Source organism: Chelon labrosus (genome assembly GCF_963514085.1).
Source record: "Chelon labrosus genome assembly, chromosome: 1".
In the NCBI taxonomy this organism is placed as follows: domain Eukaryota; kingdom Metazoa; phylum Chordata; class Actinopteri; order Mugiliformes; family Mugilidae; genus Chelon; species Chelon labrosus.
In genome coordinates, this window is record NC_140337.1 from 14,309,948 (window position 1) to 14,337,139 (window position 27,192).

The 27,192-nt window shown below is 40.3% G+C and overlaps 1 protein-coding gene across 4 annotated transcripts in view; it reads left to right on the forward strand.

Moving 5' to 3' along the window:
- LOC311490724 (receptor-type tyrosine-protein phosphatase delta) overlaps positions 1-27,192 on the forward strand; it is a 121,488-nt gene that overhangs the window by 58,830 nt on the left and 35,466 nt on the right. For all 4 annotated transcript variants that reach the window (XM_084548370.1, XM_084548373.1, XM_084548371.1 and 1 more), the window contains exons 5-10: positions 16,012-16,200; positions 20,080-20,190; positions 24,190-24,459; positions 25,511-26,092; positions 26,404-26,549; positions 26,857-27,001. In XM_084548370.1, coding sequence (XP_084404496.1) covers positions 16,012-16,200; positions 20,080-20,190; positions 24,190-24,459; positions 25,511-26,092; positions 26,404-26,549; positions 26,857-27,001 — 1,443 coding nt within the window. The remainder of the gene's footprint in view (positions 1-16,011; positions 16,201-20,079; positions 20,191-24,189; positions 24,460-25,510; positions 26,093-26,403; positions 26,550-26,856; positions 27,002-27,192) is intronic.

The following is a 27,192-nucleotide window of genomic DNA, read 5'->3' on the forward strand; positions in this document are numbered from 1 at the left end:
ACGCAGCGTATTCTCATGTGATTAACAAGCGCACATTGTTTGCGGCCGTATTCTGGTGGCCGGCTGACTCCGTGTCAGAGTCTCCCAGTGACCGGTGGCCGTTCATAGCCGCCACTTCTCTACACAAACATGTGTAACAATCCAGGCGGGAAAGGTCAGCCACGTTGTTTACTTCCAGCGAGCAGAGGGAATAAAAGTCAGATGACAAGTATCGAGTTGGATGACAGCGTGTCTTTTATAATAAGCGCCGAGCAAAAATTTATCTTGATTACACAAAACATTCTATTCAAAGGCAAATATGCGGTGGCCCTCAGCTCAAAAGACTGCGTAATATCTCTCTAAAACATGACTTGTTTGGCTGTGAATGGAGAAAATGGCTTTAGAAAAAAAAGCCTTGGGCTGCTTGAATGAGGTGTGCTCCATTATGCGCCACAATTACACAACATGGCAAATGAGTTCCTATTGAGTGGGGTGCTTCCATCCTATAGAAAAAAAAAAAAAGCTGGCTCTGCGAGTCTCTGAAGCCCACAACCCCCTCCCCCCTCCCCCGCTTCTTATCTCACCAGTGAGCCAACAAAAGGCCCTTTGCGCCGTCTCCAGAGGCCGATTGAAAGAGAAAGGTGGCACGTTCACATGCAGCTCTCTCCTGTTTACTCAGGAGCACGGACCGAGCGTGCGTGTGCGCGTGCTCTCGCTCACACGCAATATTGCGCGCATTTCCTCTTCTCTTTCACTCTCGGCCTGTCTCTATCTCTGTATTTCCTCTTCACACACACACACACACCAATAGATAGCTGAGGGACGGGTAGAAGCCGCTCTTCCCGGCTCCACGGCCTAGCATTAGCATGTTTATTACCATTTCCATTTTGCTGTTCTGCTCGCTCTCCTTTCCCATCAATGTAGTGAAGGTGAGTAGAGGCCCATCACATACCGAAAGAAAAAAGAAAAAAGAAAAAGAAGAGCAAGCTTTTTCTTCCTTTGCTTTGGTGCAAATATAAAAGTAATGTGCCCACACATTGCCTCGTGTGGACATAAAATATAGTCAGGGAATTACCTAATAATCTGTGATAAAACAGATATCATCTGGTGTCTGTCTTACTCTTAGAAAGGATATATATAATGCAAACTGGGAGTGATGCCTTTAAAAGTCCAATAATAAATCAAATACCTGAATAATCATTATGAATAGTGATCACGTTTTAGTCACAATTTGACAAAAGAAAAAGAAAATGATGCTAAATATCCAAATAGACACTGACTACTACCATAATCACAACCTCTAGCTAAACATCAGGTATTTAAGATATACACATTATTCACAGATGTAAGGATGATCAGCCTCTCAGGAAGGTGGGAGTAAGATGACACACTGCATTGTAAGAGCATAGTACTCTAAGAGGGGACTTGAGGTAACATCAAGGTTGCATTATGCATTATTTAGGAGACCAAAAAGCTTCTTCCTTCCAAAAATACTTTGTGTAGTACAATAAATATAGCCACAGCCCATCATTCCACAAAGCTGTCACTGACAGCATCTAAAATATTTTTTCTCCTCTGGCTATTTCAGTGGATAAATACGAAACTTGCACAAAAGTGCACGACTGAAGAGATAAATAAATAAGCAAACAAAGATAAGTGCTATTACACCAGGCCTAATACATATAAAGTGACTGTTCCTTTAGTTCATTTAGGCTCCAATGGTCTGTGGAAACGACTGCAAAGCATCTGTTGTGGGAAGCTCCCCACAGGGGGCGATGCCTAATTCCATGAAGGAAAAGCACATTGTTGTAATTGCCATGTTATGAGCAGAGGGGACTTAAGGTGACAAATCCAAAGTACCAGGGGATATTAGTATTCGGATGGGCCTCCAACTTGATGGGAACCGCCATTAGTAATGAACTTCCAGGCTTAGACAAACGATTTGCATGAAAGGCGAACCCTGAAACGTAATGATGTTCTGAGTCAAATCTGCCAGGCTACGCCATGAGGTACGGGCTTTCTTATTGCACTTTTTTTGAGCCCTCTGTTTTGATTAACTGTGAGATGACCCAACTCATATGCAACTCGTGTCTTTGAATTAAAGACGTCTTGATTTGCTCGGTAATTGAGAATGACAAGAAGGGATTGAAATACAAAACGGCAGCACATTTTGGGTGTCTTGGCCAGAATATAATTTCAGTGGAGCTGTATTTGATTTCATTCATGGATATAGGTGTACAGACAGTGTTACTAGACAATGTTAGGGCAGTTATCTGTAAGCACACAAAACAAATGGCTGAAAATGTAGCCAAAACACCTCCCAGGGTCTAGACGCTCGGTTTGCAGAAGTTCCAGCAGAATGATGTGTGCATCTGAGTGCTGCAGTTCATGATTCAGGCATGATTAAGGATTTATATTGCATCCTCATACTCCCATTATGCTGTCAACAGCCATTTCCTGTGCCCCACACACAAGCGAGCAAACTTATGCAGCTGTGCACAACTTGACAGTGGGAGCGGAAAATGGGAAGCCGCTCTCCTGTGACGGAAAAACAGAATGCATCATTTCCATTTGTATGGAATGGTGCAATGGCACGGTCAAAGCTGTGTAGCTGAGACGGATCTTTCCACATACAAGGAAAAGGCTGCGACGTGATCAGTGATTATTCATAGACAATGTATGCACTCGGCTCTTTGCGCGCACTCGGCTCTTTGCCATTGTTGCAGAAAAAAAAAAAAGTTTCCACTCTCCAAAAGACACGAAAAGTTGCCTAATTGATATTCCAAACTATCTGATTTTCATAAGATGTGGGTCAACACAAATTGTGTGGACAGCGGAAATAAGAAAACCGTGACTGCTTCCAATGATTAGAATGTACCTTCATTTTCATTGCAAAACATAATTTTTCGTCTGTGTGCTTGTGCACACTTCTAACAAGTGTAGAGGGGGAAAGATGAATAAAAACCAGCCTGAATGCTAAAATTGCTTCGGAGGATAAATGCTGTGTCAGTGGTCCAGACTGCCGGTGCAAGTGCAGCCATAGAAGAAGCAAGTGACCATTGTAAAATTACTGTGTTTGTGATCAGTGACTTGCAAAAGGACAAAGAGGGGGACGGCAGCTTCCATACAATTCTCTGGTTTACTGGCGGGGAGCTCTATAAATGGAAAGACCCGAGCTGCCACATGGAACACTCAATTCTGTCGGAAAAATACATTTTTCTTTTTCCCCTCGCCCAAAATAATGGTGCCAGGGAAACTTGCTGACTCACTCTAGGAGTTTTTAAATATTAAAATAACTTCCTGGAATACATTTTTTGCACAATTAATGCAGACATAATCTCTTACAGTAGGACTACTGAACTAAAAGTTTCTCAGAGTTACTAGTGTTTCAGTTTTCTTTCCATGTGAATACACAGTCATTATGTATTTCCAGCATATTTTTCTCAAAAGCGGTATTCTGTCTCTCACCACAGTATGCTGGGACAAGAACTGAAACCACCTTCACAGACAGTCAATTATCATCATGTCCATTAGATGTTTCATATCTGCAGGCAGAGTTATTGCTTGGGATTTGGCCAATACTGCCTCAACGCCACCCTTCTTTCAATCCCCAAACTCGGTCTCTCATACGTCACAAAAATGGAGCACATAATGACAAGTTATTCATTATTGTAATTAAAAAGATGGAGCTGACTGTCCTCACAGAAATTGATCTCTTCTCAGGAGGAAAAAAAACGTCCACCACAACCCTCTATAACTTATTGCATGGTTAATCATAAGAGCCAATCAGTATCTGTACAGTATGCAGGATGATTTAAACCAAAGAAATGCTGTTGACAAGATGGATGTCGGACTTTACCGTCTGCATGGTGTGTGAGAAAACATCTGCTGGGGCCTCAAAGGCACTTGGACTGCACTGACCATGATAGATAACTCTGCACAGGCAGTGGTTTAGTATTTGTTTTAATAAAAGTAAACACAGCCTGCTAAATTAATAATTATTGATTTAGATGAATGAGGTATGTGCTTTTTTTCCCCTCCTTGCTGGCCATAGATGCCAACTGTCTTCCACGCTAACCTCACAGTACTCATTTTACATTGCAAATAGTGTCTTTGAAATCATTTTAATCTAAAGATGTACGCGTGGCTATACAGTAATAATAATTTAGTAAACTGTAATAAATTATGTGGCATGTAAAAGTCTACTACAGCAGTTTGTTGCGGTGTATTTGCACATTGAGCATAATGCTAACGTCAGCATGCTAACATACGCTGACGGTGCCTCTGCTTAGCAGGTGGGCTACATGTGCACTAGCTTAGTTTAGGAACTTACATACGCTGCATCCTCTAACCATATATTTTTAAATTAGATATTTAATCATGCTAAATACAGTTTCTATCTTATTTAAACCTTACAAACTACAGTCTGCATTTCTGAACCGTAGGCTATGGCTGTTTTCTACCAAGAAAAACACTTCCCTAAACAGAGTCCACTGGACCATGTCACATACATAAGTTACTCAAAGGCCACCTTTCTAAAGGGGATACTTGGCTGGTGTGAGTACAATATATGGCAGCATAACATTTATTATTTCATCAGTTACACCAAAAGGAACTTAAAGTTATAACATGAAGAGAGTCAGAGCCAGGTAGTCGAGGGGTGCTAATGTTAGCAGCTTTGATCTTCGTGCACTCAAAGGTAATTTTCTACTAGATTAATTGGATACTGCAGGGTCATCCTTAATGCATCTAATGATCTTGAGAAAGTTCCCAAGCCACGAGAGGCTGCTCGCTAATTACGACCAAACAAGTTTGTAGAAAAGTGATGCAAATTGATTTTTGTGTGTGATTAGTCGATACATTATTATATTCAGTACAGCAAAGATGAGCGCGGTGACTAATTCAAGGGAAAGAGGGATAATATCTTTCATATTCTCATCTGATGTTTCATCAGCTTCAAACTCGGCCGTCAAATCTCAAAACATGTGGCAATTTCCATAATGAAATACTGTCAGCCGCTGCCTGCTGTGACACCCATCGTCACCCACACTTTTGGGGTAGAAGGCCTGTCTGCTAAATTTGAAAAGCCTGATATAACCCCACTTTCCATTAGGGTTCTTTGAGAGCCAAGATGTCTGCTCTGCAGGATGTTAACAAGCATGAATAATCTCTATACTCCCGTCTCCTGTAGCAAGCTTTTAGCTATATAAATTATTGAAATGCCTGGTGCTAGGTTTTCCTTTCCCGAGGAGGAAGTGAACTAGTCTGAAGTCGGTTTCCTCTGACATTTAAACCACACGTCTCGTCGGGTACTCGTCTGTGTCTGATGATACCATGTTTAAGTGGAAGTGTCTCAAACTATGACCCACAAAGATGTCTGCCACTGTCATGTTAAATGTGGGTTTTCAAGTTGGAGGATTTTGTGGAGGCACTCTGAGAGTTGAGAGGATGCTATTTCGCCAGCCAAGTAACACACACTTTTTTTTACATGTCAACACGTTTGGTAACAAACACGGACTCCTTAAAACGGATGATGTGCCAATTGAAAATACATGCCAAGATATTAGAAACGCCTGCTGGATCAAACTAACCCGCCTGCTTCTGAATGTATAGTACATGAAGGTTAATGAAGCAACTCAGTGTCTCACGGTTTTACCTTCTGTCCGTTTCCCCGCCCGGTAGGAAGACTCACCTAGTCGCTGATGCTGTCCTGGGCCCCTGATGGCTCCAGCTTCTGTCCTTTGCCTTCATCTGCTGACCCTGCACAAACAAAACAATGGAATCAATCTAAATGGTTCAATTTGAAATGTTAACACACGCACACGTACCTTATTAAACTTTGAAATATAAAGTCATCTCAGGTGGGTGGTAAGAGGGTAAACATACAATGAATAAACCGGAAAAAAACGTAAAAATGCAGCAGATGTCTGGCTTCAAAGTGACAGGAGCATTGGCGAGAATGGAGGCGGTGGTGTACGGTTGTTTATATATTCCCTTCCGCGTCCTCTTTATTTGTGAATGCTTAATGCACTCAAGAGGATCAAACGAGGGTTGATGGACTGTAAAGAATAAAAAAAAAAAGAAAAAAAAAAGTGCGTTTCTTGAGGTTGAGAGAAACTAAGTGACATCCATTTTAGCTTTGTGTTTGGCAAATAGCTGAAAGCATTGTCAAATACTTTTCAACCTCCCTTGTTGAATATTACTAGTAATAACTGAAAAATGGTTGACGGCAGATGAGATGACAAGAGCAAAAGTTTTTATTTATTTATTTTTTTATTATTTTTTTCCCCCCCATTCCCTCCAACCCCCAACTAAATAAATGGGGCACTGTTTTCGGAAGCAAATGGAATCATTGCTCAAGGTAACAAGCAGCAAATGGAATATGCAAAGTGAAATCCTGGAGAGGGCGGGAGAAGGATGGAAGGGAAAGAAGGCGACAAAGACAGACAAAGAGAGATGGAGGGGGTCTTTAACATAAAGCAACGTTAACGTCTCAGACCGGATCGAGTTAGATGAAAGCAGTAAATTGAGGCATTCGCAAAAAGGCGGCGTGGCGGTGTAGAGGAAAGACATGACTGTAGGTGAAACAGGTCTAGAAATCTCCCTCTCTACCTTCCCCCTAGGTGATCTTTACTCAGAACTGTACATCTGGCTGAGCTGACGTGTAGTCTGTAAAGCAAGAAGGGGTGGGTGGGAGTGGGGGGGGGGGGCACCTGAGCGTAAATGGAGCTTTGTGCTTGGCTTCCTGCCTGCCTTGCTGCTTGCCCAGCCAGGCCTGCAGAGAAAGGCCCCCTCTCCGCCCTTCTTGCTTCATCTCTCCTTTTCATCTCCCTCTTTACCCATCCATTTCAGCACTACCCCTGAGGGGCATCCGACACTAACACCCCCTCTCCCCTTTCATTCTCTTCCTCACTCTTCCTTCACTTATGTTGTAAAAGGAGGAATATCACAGCTAATCCGTCATGTTTATGAATGACATGGGGCCTATGGAGAGCAGGGGCGCCCTGCCAGAAGTGGCGTACGTCTCTGTTGCATGCCCTCTGCTTGGCTGATCCAATCTGCCCCAGCAGTGATGGCCATAAAGAAAATGTCCATGGGGGATGGCAGGCTTGGAGGAACTGGGTCATTTTAGGACTTTTTAAAATCTGTTTCCCCAACACTTTCTATCAAACTTAAACTAAAATCTAAATAAATGCTCTGCTATAGGGCTCTCCTACAACAACGTTGCTACTTCCTTATAGCAAGACATGGAAATTGCATGAACAGCATTAATTATGTATCTTGTGGATGGATATTAATGGTTAAAAGGATTTAAAAGAAGACACATAAATGTTAAATGTTAAACTATCGTGCCAGTTTGTTGAATTAAGAGTTTTACAACTACCTCTCCAATGTCATTCAGAATGAATAACAGCTCCGATTGTTCATCTGTGAAGGGTTTTCTGGGAGGGAAAAAACAGGAGGGGGGGGGGGGGGGGGCAGATGATTAATAGATTGAAACTGCAATGGTCCCCTCATAATCCGAGACGTTAGGTGAGGGTTTTTAATGACAAATAAGCAGAGTTCAATTAATTACGAAATCTCAAAGGGGATTTATGGAAAAAACAATCAGTGCGGGCCAAAGGGGGAAAGGATGCTATTTTTCAACCAGACAGACTGCTATGAACTTTGGATTGAGAACGCTTTCTGCACCTTCACCTTCCTCCTCCAGTATTTTGTTCCAACATTCATCATCGCCGAGGTTTTAAGGAACACACTGGATAGTATTTCACAACCCATTCCTTTTTCACTCCTTTAGGCACTTGCGGTAAAATAAAAATTTAGTGGACAGTCGACGGCTCCTCGTTTTCTGCCCTCAGGTTTTAGCAGTCTTCTCAGAGAGGCCGTATTTGTTCAGCAAATTACTGAACTACCTTTTAGCGGCACCAAGCTAGGGGGACTTAATGCCACTTTGTGTCGGAGTGGGAATGTTCCTCTTAAAACTCTATTACAGTAAATTGAAATTAGCTGTTTGAGCCAACTGCGGCGCATACACAGTAATATTCATTAGCCTGCTCTGTACCTGTACAATCAACTAATAAGCTGAACTGAAGCGCATTTTCCTCAGCCCAGCTAAACTTTAACTACTGATTTCTGTTCCACTAAATGACCTAATTTGTCACTGGTGAACAGGGACACATTTGCAAAAATATACTCTGCTTATTTCTGAAAGCTTTAGCGTGACGGATGGTTTGTAAATGTCTTCACTTTGACACATGCCGGACACTATCAGACACATGCACATATACCTAGATAATAAGATTAACGACTGGCAGAATATTCTAAGTTGCCCACCCCATTGCTTTTATTAAGAAACTGAAACATCTCCTCAGTTGAGATAAATGGATCATGGGCTTACACAGCAAACATGAACTCACCAGCACTCTGTTAGATAAAAAAAGGATCAGTTCTGACCTGCGAGTCCCACACAGACAGCATTTGTAAACATACATGGGGGAAAGCAGTCATGCCTCGCCACTTAACATTTCCTCAAATCTGTTTATCTCAGGCTTTTGAACATAAGGAACTATGGCCCTGGACTTATAATTGGGATGCGCTTTCGCATTTGAGCTCCTCGGGAGTCCTTTCCAGCCTGGGCAATCATAAAGACCACATCAGTCCAGACACAGGCCATATTTTAAAAACAATTTTAAGGTTGACTCAGAGGTCAGTAGCCTGGATCCTTTAAAGCGCAAGGCAGGAAGGTGAATGTTCAGAATTATCCCTCCACCGCACACCAGCGTGCGCTTTATTAGACAAAGTGCTGAGCATTTTGTTTTCCATTATTGGATTACTTAACCAATATCTACCCAATGCAGGTGCCAGGAGGCTTATTTGGGGAATCAGGCTCAAAAGAAGCTCGAGAGGAAAACCTAATCTTATTTAGACTGGACAACACATGTGCCAAACAGCACTGGGATATATCAATGAGATAAATACAGGTGTTTGGATTATCGTAGGGGATTTAGGGAAAATTCAGACATCTCTGTTTGTGATTTCGTTATTTTGCTCAGGAGTAATGCAGACAGTTTATTTTTTTGGACTTGTTAACTTTTAATTAACGGCTGTACCTGCCTCTCATGAATGCTAGTGTATGCTGTTAATGTCAAAGATCAACTCTTTCACTGGGATCTCAGCTATTCCAAGTATTTTACCAAGGGCGGTCAAAAGACACCCATATGCTGATGACCATGTCCTGGCATGTGTGGAGTAGTATGTTGAGATTAGAAATGATATTTAAAAAAAGGTCTTCTAGGACAAGATAAAGTTGAAAATGAGCAAGACGAAATATTAAAACGTCCTAAAGCTACGATCCAAAATTAACGTGGGGACAAGTTTCACCTCTGCAAAAGTTTAGGGGCAGAATGATGGATGGAGCGTTGGGTAAAGCACCTCCTGTCCAAGTCCAGGTTTGAGATTGTTCAACCAAGCTGCAGGTAGCTGATAAAGCAAAGGGTGGGCTCAGATTTAGAACCTGCCAATCATTAAGTCGGTAGATTGTAAAAGTACACCTCTTACCAGAGTTAAAGTGCACCTTGTAAATAGAGCAAGGAAATCAGCAGTGATGTGGGTGAAAGTGGTGAAACATTAGAGAGAAAAAATAGAACAGATGCCGTCATAGAACTGGCACAAAATGGAATGGCTGCCGTCCTTTGTTAATCAAGAGCGCTTACGTTTGGTTGAGTAATTTTGTTTGTGTGAAAACAAAAGCGTAATTAACAGTTCCCTCTCCCATGCCAAAGGGAAAAAAAAAAATAATAATTGAATATGTCAGTGGAACAGGAGCTGAACAGAACATTTTGTTGAAGAGGATTCAGGTCGTTTCTGAACGGACGTATTAACCAGTCCTGCAACTATTTTATTTAGAAAGCTGTAGGCAAATTACACTGGACATTGCTTCCATGTCATTGTGCTCGAAATCAACAACATCATTTTGATAAAAAATATATTTTTTTTACAAACTTAGCCCTATCCTTGCAAATTCTGTTTACTCTTATACACAAGTCTTTAATCCCTTGCCTTAAATGTGTGCCTGGATTTCTTTTACTTATTAATAGCCTCCAACTAGCTTATGAAACACCAAGTCCTGATTCAGTCGATGCAAGCTAGTGCATTACGAAACAAGTCAACTCCAAACAATGCTTCTGCATTCAGTAAGAGTACTATGATTAAACATGATTAGCATTCTAACCCCGCTAAATTTTCTGATCTTCTGTTTGAGCGTGGAAAGAGCTTTAATCAGTGTCCCTCAACTTCAAATTATATGCTATGGTGTGGTGGGAAAAATGGTTTTGGCTTAGGCTGCTCAGAAAAATAAGCACTGCTGTCACACTCCATGGGTAATGTTTTGTAGCTTTTTTTTTTTTTTTTTTTTTCTGGCTGAAGTCTTATCTTGGGAGGGGTAGAGAGAATCAGATTAATTCCTAAACTGGGCCGAAATAATCTCTAGGACAAAGCAAATGTGGAGTGTAAAATGTAAGAAAATGTAAGTGTGTCATACTTGAAGACATCTGCCCCAAAATTCCCACACTTCCCATAATCCAGCATCTTGGGCTAAAACGGGATCCCTGAACAACAATACGTTTGACGGACACTTTTCTCCACCGTGCTGCCACAGCAAGTGACCTGTGACAGCCTCTTTGAGGAGATTGTATCCACTCAAACACGTCCAACAAATATATCTTATTATGGCCTGCAGGGATTTTCCCTGAAGAATAACCTCAACTGTGGGGTGAAAAGTCTTGTTCCGCTTGGGAAGAAAAGGGCCGGACCAAATCCAATCCTTGTGCAGCAACCACAGAACTAAAGCCAGAATGTGACCGGAAAGGTTTATGTTTTTTTTTTATGGCTTCACTTGGAAAGTCCAGGGCAAAGGCATACTTTGTTCTCACATTCTTTTATTGGGGATATATGGAGGCAAATGTGATTTCAGCGCCATAAAAGAGCATCTGCAACTCACAAAATCAGTAGGGGCTTAACATGGGGAATAATCCCCTTTCCGATAATTTGCAACTTCCCGAGGAAGAACGTCATTATTTGTAGAATGTAACAGCATTTTATCATCTATACCAAGGTATTCATTACAGATACTGCCAAACCTTCTCTAGTGCTAAGCTGTTAGTTTAAGTAGATAAGTTAGCACGGCATCGATATTTGGCAACAACAACTTACTGCAACATTGCTTTGTTGAAAGCTTGTGCTCTGTGTACAGCTTGACATTCACCAAATGAACCAGTGATAACAAAGAAAGGCTTAAGTTTCTGCGGACCTCGTGTAGGTGCTAAGCGGGGAACAAACCGGCTTTTAATTTTGATGTGCGGACCCGGAGCCACTAAGCTGTCAAACTCAAGCAGGCGCCCTGGCGGTCTACCGAGTCCCCCCGTCTTTCTAATGAACTCAACTCCACAGACGTAACTGCATTAGTTGTGTAACACCTTGTAAACATCACTTCAGACTCAATCATACAACGGTCTTGGTGTAGCACTAAGCAGACATGTAATAGGAACTGATCAGCACTGAATGGTACTGTCATATGATGGGACTCCATTATGTGTATTTAATTAACTCCTCTAAAAAGGAGGATGATTGCTCTTTGAGTTTGTCTCTAAAGCAGGTATGTAGCTTACTGCGTGTGCATGTTGGTAGCAGCATGACTGCAAGTTGTGCCAAATTTATCGCTGCACTCAAGCAACATTTTACAAACTGCAATGGCCACTGTTGTCATACAAGGAAAATGTGATTCCACTTATGCTCGTATTTTGTATGAGTGATCAATAGATATAATCTGCTAATGGGGCGAGTTTATATCCAATGGCCTTATGTCTTCTGGAAAAATCTGCTCACTGAGGTACTTTTTGAGCCAATGTCCTTTTTATACTCCTCCGATACTTGGCACCACACACTCATATGGCCTGATAGCCTGGCAGTGGCTAATGTGTGCAAATTGTCATTGGGAGTCTTTTTATATCAAGCACCAGTGCTCAGCACTTCTTTAGAAGGTGACTTCAGCATTTCTCTCCCTTCCATCTCATTTAGTGTGTAGATCCATTGTTGAATATACAGTATGGGTCTGTAAAGCAGAAACTGCCCTTGTCTTAGACTGTCCTTGAGATTGCAGTCCTCAGCGCGGTGGAATAAGGAAGCGTGGAAAATATGTAAAAACTCTTTCTTTTTTTATTTTTTTTCTGTTAATGCACCTTTCAGCTTTGACTTTCATAAATTGTACAGTGTGGCGCATACGTTCAAGGCATACACCATATAGTATATTAACCTCCACATTCATAAGCAAATATGCAATAAACGTTTCTAATTACCGCTCATATCAAAATGCAGTTCAGGTTTCCTACAGTGGTAATGAAGCAGCTCGTTGTTGATGATATACGCGAGTCCGAACCCAACCTCGTGACTATTACCGAAACTGCAAACAGCAGCACATGGGGGAAAAACTGCTAACTGCTTAGCCCCAGGTTGATTAATTATTTCAATCTTTATTTTAACGCATTGTCAATAACCGAGCTTCTCCAAAAAACTTATAACATGTGTGATTAAACCGTGATTAATCTGATTTCATTTCGGTCTCCTGGCCTTGTAAGGAAAATGCTGCCGCAGCTCTGTTGACGTGAGTTGTTAATCACAGCGCAAGCTACCAAATGTGTTCAATTTCCCTCCCTTTATTTATTATCACAATGGTAATTCACTTCCCTGCGAAATAAATGAGGCTAGAGTGGAGAGTTGCAGGCAGCTTGAGAACATCAAAATACTGTTTATTATTCCTTTTATTTGTTTCTGAATCTCGAGTTCTTTACCAGAAAAGTTTTCAGATGCCTCGCTGTTGATGTCAGGGATTTGCGGCCGTACTAGAGGAGTCCGCGAAGCAGCCGTAAATTATATTTCTAGTCAAAGGAGGAATGCATTCAAAAGGCCAGAAACCTCCGTAACAGATCATTAATTTTAAACGCACTGCCTGGAGTCACATCAACTGCCTGCACTGGAATTACAGGCTAGCATCATGTAACACTCAATCTATAGGAGAGGGAAGATGGCTTTTGGTTGAAGCGCCCTTTGTTTACTTGACTCTGCTTTATTTTCACATAGCCTTTCACAAGTTTTACAAGTGATACCGATAATCAGTAAATCAAGCATAAATGCTTTGATTTACAGGGTAATGATTCTGAAAAGCTATCATGTTGACCTGGGCTGCACCAGTTGCAATTTAAAATAAATGTTGTCCGGCACCCTCTTCTTTTCTTCTTAGACCTAAATAACCAGGAACATTGCATACTGCAACATGAGAGCAATTCTGACATCTTAAAAGACAGCTAAATTATGATCTCTTGAGCACTTTGTTTTAGAATACATTCCAATTTCACAAGAGTTGCTTTTTAGTTCGCATGGATTGTCACATCCAATTACTATATTCAACACGCATCTATGCTCCTAGGCTCGCTTCTGGCTATTGTGTTTGATCAGGTATACTTTTGACTCACTGTAGAATCAACTAATTGTCTGTTCGACCTTGAACAGGCTGGAGGGAGCTTGGACAGGAGCTACCTTGTACAATTAATTCATTTCCCCCTCCTCCCTGCCTTTGTACTCTTGAACGAGCAGTGCGGTTTCTCACAATAAACTGTTCTTTCATTATTTCATAGGTGTTAACGTGGTGCTTTTGTAGAAGAAAATTGTTCCTCTTTCTTTTTTTTTTTGTCACTGAACTTTGTGCATGGACTGAGTACTGTACCTGTAGCAGTTTGTGTTGAACAACTATTCAGTGCATTTTAATGCAGATCCTGAGCTTGAAAAAAAAAAAAAAGATTAATTTTAATTTGTATGCCTTTTCACCCTTTTTTACAAAGTGTTTTTTCATATTTTTTAAGCACAACGAGGTCTTTGCACAATCGAGAATGTTTTCTCAACTATTTACATTTCCATAAACCTTTTCTAATGCCATATTTCATTAACTGATAAATTGTGTGCATTAAAAACATTATGAAATGCAGCAAACTATGTCAGAAACTTAATTATTTCTAAAATACTATACAGTGCGCTATAGCTGTAACCATGTAACTACAGCCTGATATGAATTGTGGCAAAACAAACTCACAATATTAAAAAAAAAAAAGGAGTTATGGGAATCTCTAAAATGTTTAATTCTAAAATTGGTTCTGTCCTTCAGCTTTACTTCCCTACTTTAATTATGATGTGAATTAAATATGGCTACTGTGTGACTGAGGGGAATTGACTAAGTGGTTGTTGTTTTAATGAGCAGCAATTTTGTGCCAACAAGAAACAAACACAATGCCAGGCACCGGCAAATGTTTTAACAAGAGTAAAGCCGGAGCATCTCTCATTACGTTAATGGACACTGAAAGGGATAAAGATAACATAATATACTGTAGACAATGTAAAGGAAGCAAAGGCCAAGATGTCTTACGTATCTAAGAGAACGCACCTGCCAATAAATGACTAGTTTTAAATGTAGTGCATGCACTATATAGGATTACAATTCATTAAACTAAATTTAGAAGAGAATATTGAGGTGGTTGTTTTCAAATATGCAACAAGCCATACCTTTCCATCATACATCAGTTCAGGCAGGGACACAGAGTTGTATGGGAAAGTTTTGCAGTTCAGTCTGAAGTCCCTCATTTGTAATACGGTCTATTTCTGAGAAGATTTATCCATGGAGGTGGTTTCTCATGCCAGATACCCAAAAGCATTGTTGGAAGGCGGCCATAATTGTCGTTTGGCTCTGTGCAGGCTACGGCATCTCAAAGCTGTTTCCAGACTGATGTCGCCTCATGAAAATTTAATGAAGAAATAGTTTCCAAAAAGGTGGCGTTTACGGAAGCAACAGAAGACACTAATTAGCCATATCACAGCGGGGAAAGGAAAACTTAAACGTGCACATAAACCTTATTGGCAGTCATGATAGGAAGGTCTTGTTGTGCAGGTTAACACTTAGAGGGAGACATTTTGCATATGGGGATCTTATGGTGTAGGGAAGGAATATTCCAATTAGCAGGCTTTCAGAGATCACTCGCTGCAAGCCAAAAATACTTCCTGTTCAGAGCAGTGAGCTTCAGACAAAGTTGCTCCAGACTTTGATGTGCTTTGTTTTCTTAAAAGAACGTATTTGGAGCAAAGTGCAACGCGAGTTATCTTCCTTCACATCTCAAACGGCAGCAAGATGTAGCCCGCCTTTGCTCAGTCAGTGAGTTGAGACGCAGTCAGGGACAAGGCAGCTTATACAACACGACAAAGCCACCTGCCATCATCAAAGAGCATCAAAGCTCCACCTCTGCTGAAAACATGTGTAGCTACTGTGTGTTCTTCCTTTCCACAGCTGAAGAAAGAGCTTCACGTTTTAATATAATACAAATATAGTTGCTTTCTTGCCAAGTGTTAGTCAAGTGTCACATCTTACTTCTAAAGTTAAGGCCAGCTCAGGTTTAATTTAGCTTAGCATAAAGATTCAACCATAGCACTGTCAGGTTTATTCCAAACTAGCTAGCTGTTTATGCTAAGCTACGCTAACCAGCAGCTAGCTATAGTGTCATATATGATGGGCAGGAATGAGAGTGCTATTGATTTTCTTATTCAACTCTCTGCAGAAAAAGCCAATACACATATTTAGCAAACTATTCCTTTAATTACTTAGAGATGCGTTAACTATGCCATGTAATGTTTTTCCATTAACTGTCATTTTTTGTTCATTTGTTGTCCCTGTCAATACTGTATGTGGGCGAAAAAGAAAACCATTTTGAATGCCACAGTTTTAGAAATAATTATTGCTTTGTTGACAGACTTAGCAGTGCAGCAAAAACATCTATTCTGCCATTTAATTTTTTGATCACTTGTCGCAAAAATTGTTATTTATTTATATTCCTCTTTCTCTCCTGATTGCTTTATTCATTCTGGCATTCATCTCAAAACAACCGGCTCTCCCCACTTGCTAGTCTGACTTCTTCTCCAATGTCTCTAACCTGTTTACAGAGGACCAGCTGCCTGTTGGTTTCCCCACCATAGACATGGGCCCACAGTTGAAAGTGGTGGAGCGAACACGCACTGCCACCATGCTTTGTGCTGCCAGCGGCAATCCTGACCCAGACATCTCCTGGTTCAAAGACTTCCTCCCTGTCAACACCACCAACAACAATGGCCGCATTAAACAGCTCAGATCAGGTAGGTTTCCTCTGCTGAAAACTTAATTACCAAACAGGGAGTCTTCTTTCTGGTTTCCTTCTATCTGATCTGCCTCCCCTATTGTATCCTCTGTTCTCTCATCCTCTTCTTCCTCCCATAATTTAACTTCTCATTTGGCTTTTAATTTTGTAGGTAATGGCATTGTTTCTACTACTTCCTGTCCTCTTCTCTCTGTACGCCCCGGTGTGTGTTGTCTGTGTGTGTGTGTCTCCCTTTGTCTTCCAGTGTTGTCATGGGCTGTTGGGACTGTCCCCCCTCTGTGTTTGCTGGCTTCTGCCCCAACTTCTGCCCTCATTGCTCACTGCTGTGTCTTTTTACAACTGATTCTTTTGCCGTTTTGTGTTCCTTTCCACTGCATTGGTGCAGTATTTCTTTTTTTATTTCTTTTTTTTTTTTTTTAAAGAACCATTTTCTTCATACTTACTTCTTTGATTTTAACAATTAATATTCAACATTCGGCTTCATTCAGAATCTGCAAAGGAGTGCACATGATTTCAATATAGGAAAACATGCAGAAAAGCAAATTAACCACCGATCTTGTGCATTTGTTTAAATTTTACCATCGAAAAAAGGTACCTTAAAACTTACTTTGAATAGATGATTTGCTTTGTTTAAATAAAACCATGAATTATGGTCTCTAATCAGCCACAGTAGTGCGTAAAACTTCATAAAGCTTTCCCCTTACCCTTCGATTCTTTGACTTTACAGTCCCTGCTTTAATGTTTAGCTGCCAGCTTTGTTTTTATTTGCCTGAGACACACCCCAATATTCCCAGTTTTGGTTTCAATCTCTCAATAGAGACATTATCGTACTTTCTAAAAGTGTCATCAAAGCTTGCAGCTTTATGTTTCAGCTAACAACACCTTAGCATAACTACTTACTTAAATTTTAAGTCTTGTATGTTTGACCACCTGTCTTCACAGATTTCACGGCTGTCCTTTGTTAAATCATCGTGTTAACCTTACTTCCTTGCTGACTTGTTTTCAACAGAACTGTGTAGAGTTAACCCTTATTTCTAACGTGCGGCTTTGATTCACGTAGACTTGATAAAGCATTAACGAAACCTTGTCAACTAAACGTACTTAAAGAATATAATCATATTCTTATGCTGTCTTTCTTCTCTCTATATTTTTAAATCTACAGAATCCTTTGGTAAGTGCTTAGCTCTAAAGCACACATCACCCCCACTAATTTTTCATGTTACAACAACTATTAAAATGCATGGCATGCATTTTACTAACAGATAGTTTCAGGGCTAGTACTAGAGGCACACACACTCTTCCCTCACCCCACGGTGTCCTACCACTGCAGCTATAGTATCACCTTACCTGGAGGTTAGAATCACCAAACTTCAGCCTAGTGTTGTCATATACTGACCTGGGTAGTGATCTGTCCTCACATGTCTGTTACTCACCTACCACTCACTTACTTAATTGTTTAACACCAGCACCTTTAGGGAGGTGACCAGCTCTGGCTAGCTCAGGTCAAGCAAAGGAACCATATTTTTTATTAAATACCTGTGCTCTTAATCTCCTACACAAAGTCCTGAAAGTCTTTCCCTTCAGAAAATGGTCTTCAGAAGTCATTGCCACTTCCAAAATGGCACCTCCCCGTGGTACATCAATGTACAAGTTCTTCTCTCTGACCTATGACTTTTCTATGATGAATCCTGTCTTTCTTTGCCAGTAGAGTACAGAAAGTTCTTATTCTCTTTCTCTCTCCTTTCTCTTTCCTGTAGTACCTTTATTTACGTACCCTGTTAAACCTAATTTGATTCTTCTTCCAAAGCCCCCAGCCTCTATCTACTCGTACTAATGCTTCTTCTTTCTAATCTTATTTGCATTCATATTATCCACCCAGGTGGTACACCAATAAGAGGTAAGAGTGCTGAACTGACGTTCACAGAATGAAAATAATACAAATTCATTCTTGCTGTCAACTCATCCATTCACTTGAATCACCTCCATTTTTGTCCTGTTTACCGAGACCAAATCCCATTACGTTCATATGGACCTTCCTCCTTATAGTTTCGTTGACTAAATTTGTCTTTCATCTTTCTGTCTATGCTTTATTTTCTCCTTTGTATTCTTGTTTCAAGAGCCTGTTTAGCTCAGTTGTGATATGCTTGCCCTGGCTCAAATAAGCATATCCAATGACAATTATTTTTTAAACTATATTTTTACGTTCATTTTTGTTTTCTTTTTGGCCATAGCGAATCATGTGTCCCTCTTTTTGTCCAACTAAAACAACCAAGCATTTTTCCCCCTTAGCTGTTCTTGTTCAGCACTAAAAGTATGCACAGATGCTGTGGAATCACGCAGGCATGCTGAAGACAACATTGTCTCTCCTCTGCTTTTTTCTCCCAAAGAATTCTTTCTATCTTTGCAAACTACTTTTTTTTCCATTTCTTCTATTTGCTTTCCTCTCCTGTACCTCTACAAAAAAGCCCAAACAACCACTTTTTTGATAAAGTTTCTACGGTGCTTTTTTTCTCTTTCACCTATTTTTCTTACTTTTCTTGGGTTTGGAGACTATTTTACTTTTTGACTTTTTTTCTTCAGGGTTTGGGAAAGGCAAACAGTAGAGTCTGGCGAGGACCTGATTGGCTCATTTTTGCCGTGTGACATGGAGCTGGAGAGCTGTTGATGCATAAAGCCATTTTTCCCTGGGTCATGTGACACCACACTGCTGATCCCATTGGTGGATTTTTATGGGTGTCTTTTGTAGCTTTCACAAGCTAAAGCAGTGTTTGGTTACTTTCTTGTCGGCTCAGGCCGATATTTTGAATTTTGTCTTCTAATACAATTGCATTTTATTTTTCAGCTAAGGGTTGTCAGAAGGTTGTAAGTTGTGTCGACATACATTTCTTGCCAAGATTTGCATGTCAAAACTTTTGTTACAGAGGGTTATGTGTTGGTTTTGCCTTACATAATACCAAATTTTTAATAATATTAAATTTTTTCCAGATATCTAAGCAGCATTTTTCTATTTTTTGTAAGCGCTGCATTTTTTTTGAAAGCTACTTCACCTAGATGAAGTCCCAAATTATTCAGCAGGCTGAATATTATTACATGAATCTGTGATTGAATATGCTAAAATTCATACCTAAATTTCTTTCTTTCAATTGTCTTCCCTTGTTATGCTGCTTTCTTATACTGTAAACCTCTTTTGTTTGATCCATGTTTCCCTGAAGCGGTATCACTCATCCCCATATTGACCAGTCCAGTGACATGTTGTATATTGACGGGCTTGCCCCTATTCGTCGTAGAGAAATTATGACTTTTTTTTTCTATTGGCGATAAGATGAGTGTCTTTTTAGACCCAATAAGCAATCAGGCTTTTTCTCTAAAGAGGTCCTCAACAAGGTAAAAGTATCAGAGAGAGAAGATAACGTAGAAGTTCTCCTTTTATTTTCCTTTGGATTTTGGTTGACAGTGTGTTTATTTTATTTTCCCGTGTTGCTACTTTAGACCTTTTAAGGGAAAATTGTATTGTATTGCAATGTCAATTATCAGTTGCAGCCATCCCTCACCTATAGTAGGATTACACAGCCTCCATTAAACTTCAGCCAGTGGATCGGGCTGTGATAATGATCCGTGGATAAACTATCAAATATAGCCTTTATAGTAAAAAGTATTATTTAATTAATGCATACTATTAAATATTGTTTAAATACAACTTTCCTCAAACTACTTAGGCTTTGAAAGGACAAAGCTAGAAATGGAGGAGGGGGGCCTGATGTTGGCCTCCTTGAGGTCAAACAAGTCGGTTGCCTTTTGTTTTTACTTGTGAAAGTCAAACCAACAACATCTTTTTAACCAAACATACTTGGCCACCCCATTTGCTATTCCCAACCAGGAGCCCTCCAGATAGAGCAGAGCGAGGAGTCTGACCAGGGGAAGTATGAATGTGTGGCGACCAACAACGATGGAACCCGCTACTCTGCCCCGGCAAATCTATATGTCAGAGGTAGGAAACACATGTTAACAACGGCAGCATGCTTTGATTAAACTACTTTCATTAACGTTCTCTTTAAAATTCATAAGGAATCTTTAAAATTAGCAAATTAAGTCTACAGGGGCCACTTCATGTGAGGTAATTGTAAGTATTTTTGGTTTATTTCTGTATTGTTTTTTTTTTCTTCTTGCACTTCACTTACCTGCACTGAATTGAACCTACAGTATCTGATCCTCTCCGTTGATTACCCTGAGTCTAACACTAGACTGCTTGCTGTGTTTATCTACTAATTGCTTTTCAAACCTGATTGTTGGAGGCGGTAACTGGTGGTCGCCACCCCCTCCATTAGTCCCAACTCTTTTCCCAGCAGTGAACAGATTCTTTTTCTGCCCATTGATCAACATTGGAAGGACACCTTTAGTCTCATTGCTTTTGTTGCTGACAATTAAATCATGAAAAGAGAGAACAGGTCGACGATCATTTTAATAATGCAGTGCCTTTTGTTCATACTATGTAATTTAAATTAGGACTGAAATTAATACCTCAACAATTTAATACAATATAATTCAGGTGAAGGTGCAGCTTTCATTTGATAAATTTCTAAATTTTTTTTGAATAGTGGCTGCAATTTTTCACTTTTAAATTCAAAATATTAAATAAGTTGAGGCTCCATTTGCTTTTACGAAAGAAAATGTTATTGTTCCAGTATCATAAAATAGTTTTTTTTCTATATAGATTACATATTTATGTATTTTTATTTTTTTATCAAATTTTACAATGCTCTTCAGTCCTATGGTTAGCTTTTTTAATCATCAGTTATTATCCAGCTGTAATATAATGTAATATACATACTAAAGCAACAATATATATATATTTTTAATTATCATTATAAGCTAACCACATGGCTCGGGCATAATATGTGTTAAAAGTAAATAATTTCTAATAAAATGTTTGAGCTCAGATTGGATCGACTTTTGCTTTGTAACCTGCAGGGAGGTACAAGGGGCTCCCTGCACCTTGAAGGTCCTTCGAATTGTTTAAGTGGCATTTGAACACCTAAAACATGGCCTTTTTACTCTCTGTGTTTCCCTTGTTTTTCTCCTTTCCTTATTTCATTTTGTTCTGCATCAATTTCCCTACATCCCTCAGAGCTCCGAGAAGGTTGGTGTGTTTTTACTTTTTGAACACAATACAGAATCAAGTTCCTTTTTTCTTTTCTTTTTTTTTTTTCTTGCCACAAAGATTCTTACGTGCAAATTCAAAACACAGATTCACTACCACAGCCTGCATTTTCTTCTCTCCATTACTTTTGCTTCTACAGTTTTTTTCTTTCTCTGTTACACATTAAATGTTCATGTTCCCATTGAGAATGCCCCCTCCCGGTCCTTGTCAGAATGCTTGACTGTCCCAACAGGTGGTGCATGTTTGCATCTTTCAGGTGGGGTTGGTAGGGATGATATTTGCATCTGTCTGATGGGTCTATTTGCATGGTCACCTGTTAATGTTTGGACGAGTCATCCCTTTTCCCCAGTCCTTACCTCTGTCAGTGTTCCTGCTTACTTTCTCTGGTGACTAAAAGCACAGCAGGTCAATAGAGTTAGAAACCGCGAAGAAAGAAAAGGAAATCTTAGCAACAAAAGAAGCACTGTGCTTGATTTATGTGCACTCTTAAAAATAACAGCTGCTGTTTCACACAGATGCACAGCTGCTTCGTATGGGTGCTGAATCTTTCTGTGCATATTGCCATTTAAGTATCACGAGACTCCCTGTGGTGCCGGCCCCCACTGAAGTTTCTCATAGATAAAAATATGTTAAAGGAAAATCCATCCTTTGTTGTAATTGCCACTAAAGTCAAGCTGTAAAAACAAGCTTGCCCTCAGAGAATATACACTTCCTCGAATGAGGATGTTTCTGCACAGGAAGTCATGAAAGAATGATGTATTTAGAGCATTATCCACACGACTTGACAAATGTAATGATATTCAAATGAGCAGGATAATATTATGTCTGTGGGGAGCGTGATCCAATTGGATATTAATTAAATATTGAGCGAAAGAAACGTTGTATTTAATAATGCAAGCAGTTCCCCTAGAATTCCTCTCAGGAGAGGCACAGTCTGCTCAACTGAATGGGCTTTGTGAATTGGTAGCAGGCAGAAGGAAGTGCATGCCTATACTACAGTCTAGCCAGGACCAATACAAAGTCCTACTTAAGACTCACAGGACAAAATCAATGGACATTTAAAATAAGTATTTAGATTTGACATATTCCTTAACAGTTTTCTTCAAGGTTCACTAGAGTATTTAACGAGAAATCTAACTTGGACTAACAATTATCTGTCCTGAATGCCACGAGCAGTAAAACCGACTTTACTTTTAATTTAAATCCTCCCTAGAAGCTGGATAAGAGTACCTGCTAGACTACATCATATGTACTTCAATATATCACCAATAAAACCTGCTGAGCCAAAATAACATAACCCTTTCATTGTCCTAAGATGTTGTACCCATCTATCTGTGTCTCTCCCTTATTTGTCCTGATACCATTAGCTTATGCTAGCCACACTTACAATAGACTAACACTTCCACTGACACTGTGCAACACCGCGTCTTCCCCCTGACCCCGTTTCTACTCCGACTCCTTTACATGGTTGCCTCCCAAAGTCACCTATTGTTCTTGTATGCATGACGGGCGCTTACTCCCCTTCCTAAAGATGTTGATGCTGTCCATGTGTATTATGGATGTTATACGTTTAAGTTCCCTTAAAAGTGTAACTTTTTCTTAAATCTTGTAGCCTTTTATTTTCGTTTTTGAGTTTTGTTTTTGGAATGTTTATCCACTAGAGCTGTCATATGATATGCATTCTTTAAAAAAAATACAAATGAATATCAACACTATTGTCCAATAGCACTTTTTCTGCATATTTGTAATGTGTTGCTAAGAAGTGGAGCAAACTGAGTAGTTGTTCCCCTTATATCCTCCTTAGATGATGGATGTGAATCATCTCTCTGAGCCCTTTCTGTTACGTTGCACTTAAATGCACATAGTCAGTTTGAAATAGTTCAAATTAGCATCAATAAATGTTCAGTATTTTGATTTATTCATAGGCATGGGTTTATTTGTACAGTAATACAATGTGGAGCGGATCCGACACAGAATGTGTCTTATCAACTAAAGTACACTGGTAACGAAAGTATTCTACCCCTAGTTGTCCAGCACAGATTTTAAATCTAAAGCCACGTTTAAAAGTTTACCTTTCCTATCCATCTCTAGGGCATTGTTTACATTAAAGGTAGGCTAGCACAAAGCATAGCAAGGCTTCTAATCTTCCATGACTTGCACATAAAATGAATTGCAGGAGAGAAGTTTAGCCCTGTGACAGTATCCCTTTGGTTTAGTTTTTTTGTCTAATAGTGCAATAACTCTAAGGTTGATCCAAAGAGCGAATGTATAACATTTGACAGCCCTAGCTTTTATATTGACTGAGCCTGAAAACACTGACAAAAAAAAAACACCATTCCTCTTTGTTGCGTGTGCGACTTCTCAAGTGTATTATCTATATGTCTGTGTGATGTGAGAATGTGATGCGGCACATTATCTCACATCAGCTGGAAGTGCGCAGCCGAAAAGTTGTTTCTTCGCATACAACTGTGGAGTGCTGTTGACTCTCCAGTACTTTTGTGCCGTTCTGTTTCTCTGTACTGATGGTGATGCAGTATTTTGTGCATGGTGCTTGTGTCGGTGTTAACCCATTCACCACTAAATTCAAGTCTCGGATCAAATGTGTTTTCTTAACCGTTTACTTACCTAGAATAAGATTTCATTTTTTTATGCCAGCTTTTTATTAGACTTTTAACATTCTGTTAACACTCATTAAATAATCCATAAATATTAAACACTCAGCCCTTTCTTTTCTTTCAGACAATATTTAAGGAGGGTACAGACCATTTTACTGTAAAAGCTATTGCGCATATCTGCTCTGTTTTCACATTACGTTTTTTCTCTTTCCAGTACGCCGGGTGCCACCTCGATTCTCCATTCCACCTACAGACAATGAGATCATGCCAGGCGGTAGTGTCAATATCACATGCGTGGCAGTGGGTTCTCCCATGCCATATGTCAAGTGGATGCTAGGTGCTGAGGATCTCACTCCGGAGGACGACATGCCCATTGGGCGGAACGTTTTGGAGCTTACAGACGTTAGGCAGTCGGCCAACTATACCTGTGTGGCCATGTCAACTCTCGGGGTGATAGAGGCTGTGGCACAGATAACAGTCAAAGGTGAAAGTGCTTCTTTTTCTTCATGCTCAAAACAGGCGACAAACCTAGTTCGCTTTTAAGCGCAGTTCAAATTCTGCATGCAGTTAAACATGTGCATTACAGTTATTACTGAACCACTGGCAGCGCTTTAAAGGAACTTATTTACCTCTCGCTGCCACAATAAGTCATCTGTAAAGGATTCTGTAAAGCTTTAGACAAGCTCTGGCACAAGCCTCAGTGCACTAGGTGCCAGACTAAGTATATAGTGAAGTGCTTATCTCTCAGCTGGAGAGCCACAGAGCCACAAACTCACCATGTCTGCTAGCAAGATGTCGGGAGGAGGGGGCAACGTACCGAGTATTGTTTGGTGTCCTCTGTAGACATGGTACTTATCTGAGTGTAATCATATCTACACCGCAGCGTACCAGAAAGATATCCCAGATTGGTGTCGCCATGTTCACGTGCACCCAAGGGACAGACTCCCGTACACACACACACTCAACTTTGTTTTTCTGAGACATAACATAGAGATATTAGTCACAATATAACAGTCTGGCAGGAGCTCCCCCAGTAGCACACTTCAGATGGCATATAAAGACAATCTACTGCCCTGATATCTTCTTGCAACGTGCCACCGTGCGGAGAATTAAAGCAATAAATTTACCAGTTTAATTATTAATGTGATAAACACTGGGAAATCTAAGATTAACGACAACAACACTTTTAAATGCTGAACATGAAGTATACAAGCGTTTAATCTCACACATTTGTCCATTTACAGTTTTTTACACAAATATAAACTAGAAAAGTGAAATAATATGAAGACTATCCACCCAAGTAATAGAACGCATACGAGTCTCTTATGGTTCCAGATATACTGTGTGTCATCAGTATCCCGTGCAATGGTCTGGTAAATGAATGTTATCAATATAAGTGAGCCATCAACGAATTAAAATAAAGTCTCCGTAGCTTATATAATGTCAAATAAATGACTCAGTAGAGGCATAACTTTGCAATGGTTGCTGTATATTTTGCATTTTTATTAATATTGATCTAATAATTATCATTACAGCATTGCCCAAGGCTCCTGGCATTCCTGTGGTGACAGAGCGCACAGCCACCAGCATAACATTGACTTGGGACTCTGGCAATCCTGAACCGGTGTCTTACTACATTATCCAACACAAGTCCAAGTACTCAGAGGACTCGTACAAGGAGATTGATGGTGTGGCCACCACTAGGTACAGTGTGGGAGGCCTCAGCCCCTACTCTGACTATGAGTTCCGGGTGGTGGCTGTAAACAACATCGGCCGAGGGCCACCCAGTGAGAGCATTGAGGCCAAAACAGCTGAGCAGGCACCCAGCACAGCACCCAGGCAGGTCCGAGGTCACATGATGAGTGCCACTACAGCTGTCATCCAGTGGGATGAACCAGAAGAGGCCAACGGGCAGATCATGGGCTACAGGGTTTACTACACAATGGATTCCACCCAGCATGTCAACCTCTGGGAAAAGCAGATTGTTCGGGGATCGAACTTTGTCACCATCCAGGGCCTCATTCCAAATAAGACCTACTACATCAAGGTTTTGGCCTACACCTCAGTAGGTGATGGACCCCTTTCTCCAGACCTTCAAATCATCGCCAAGACCGGAGGCGAGTTTGCTTTCATTGTACCATTGTAAGAGCTCGTTAAAATGCTAACCGAGCGACCTCAACAATTAAAGTTGGGGTATAACCAACATTTTTGTGCAGCCACATTTTTTAGCCGCTGATCCTCATTAGCGTGTTAGAGTCGTTGACCAGAGCTGTAAACACGGAACATCTTCCAAATGTCAGCTTTCTCCACTAAGAAAATTAGTTTCACATGAGAATGTTAACTGAGGAATTCAAAAGTGCGTCTGAAAGGAGAATGAATAGTGCAGGATGTGGCGACTAATGAATTCATCTCTTCATTCTGACTGCAGTTCCCGCCCAACCAACCGACTTCAAAGGAGAAGCCAAGTCAGAAACAAGCATTTTACTTTCATGGATTGCCCCAGCACAGACTGGACAAGAAAATCAAGTCACAGGATATGAACTTATGTACAAAAAGAAGGATGACAAAGAGGAGGTAAACACTTTCCCCACCCAAGTCTGTAATAACACGTGACATGATTCAAATCAAATCAATTTGTAATTTAATGGTTTATACAACAGTTTATTTCATTTCTGACTTTGGCAAGACACTATTTTAAAGGGAGAGTGTCACGTTTACATGTAATCTGTCCAAGTATCCACGTCTTAAAACTTAGTATATTCTGATGGTGACAGCTGAATCTTATGATCTTCTTTTTTTACAATTTAAAAGCACATTATGATTATATTCATAAACTCCCTGTTTTACGTAAAAAGTGACGGTGGCAAACCTCTCTTTGCAGAAACGGATCAGCTTTGAGCCGACAACAACATACCTGCTGAAGGACTTGAAGCCCTTCACTACTTATACTTTTCGGCTGGCTGCTCGTAGTAAACACGGAGTTGGAGCTTACACCAGCGAGATCTCTGCAGAAACTCCACAGACACGTAGGTCTTCCTCCTTATCTGACAGAGTTTAAACTATCTGGGAAAGAACACATTTTCAAATGCATTCCAAATTTTACGTGTGCTGTGAGATCCACAGAGTGACAAAAATGTCAGCTGGGTCCCACCGAGCACAGATAACGCAAATAAGATTTTTCTTGGAAATGTTTGATGCATTTGAAAATAGCAAGGAT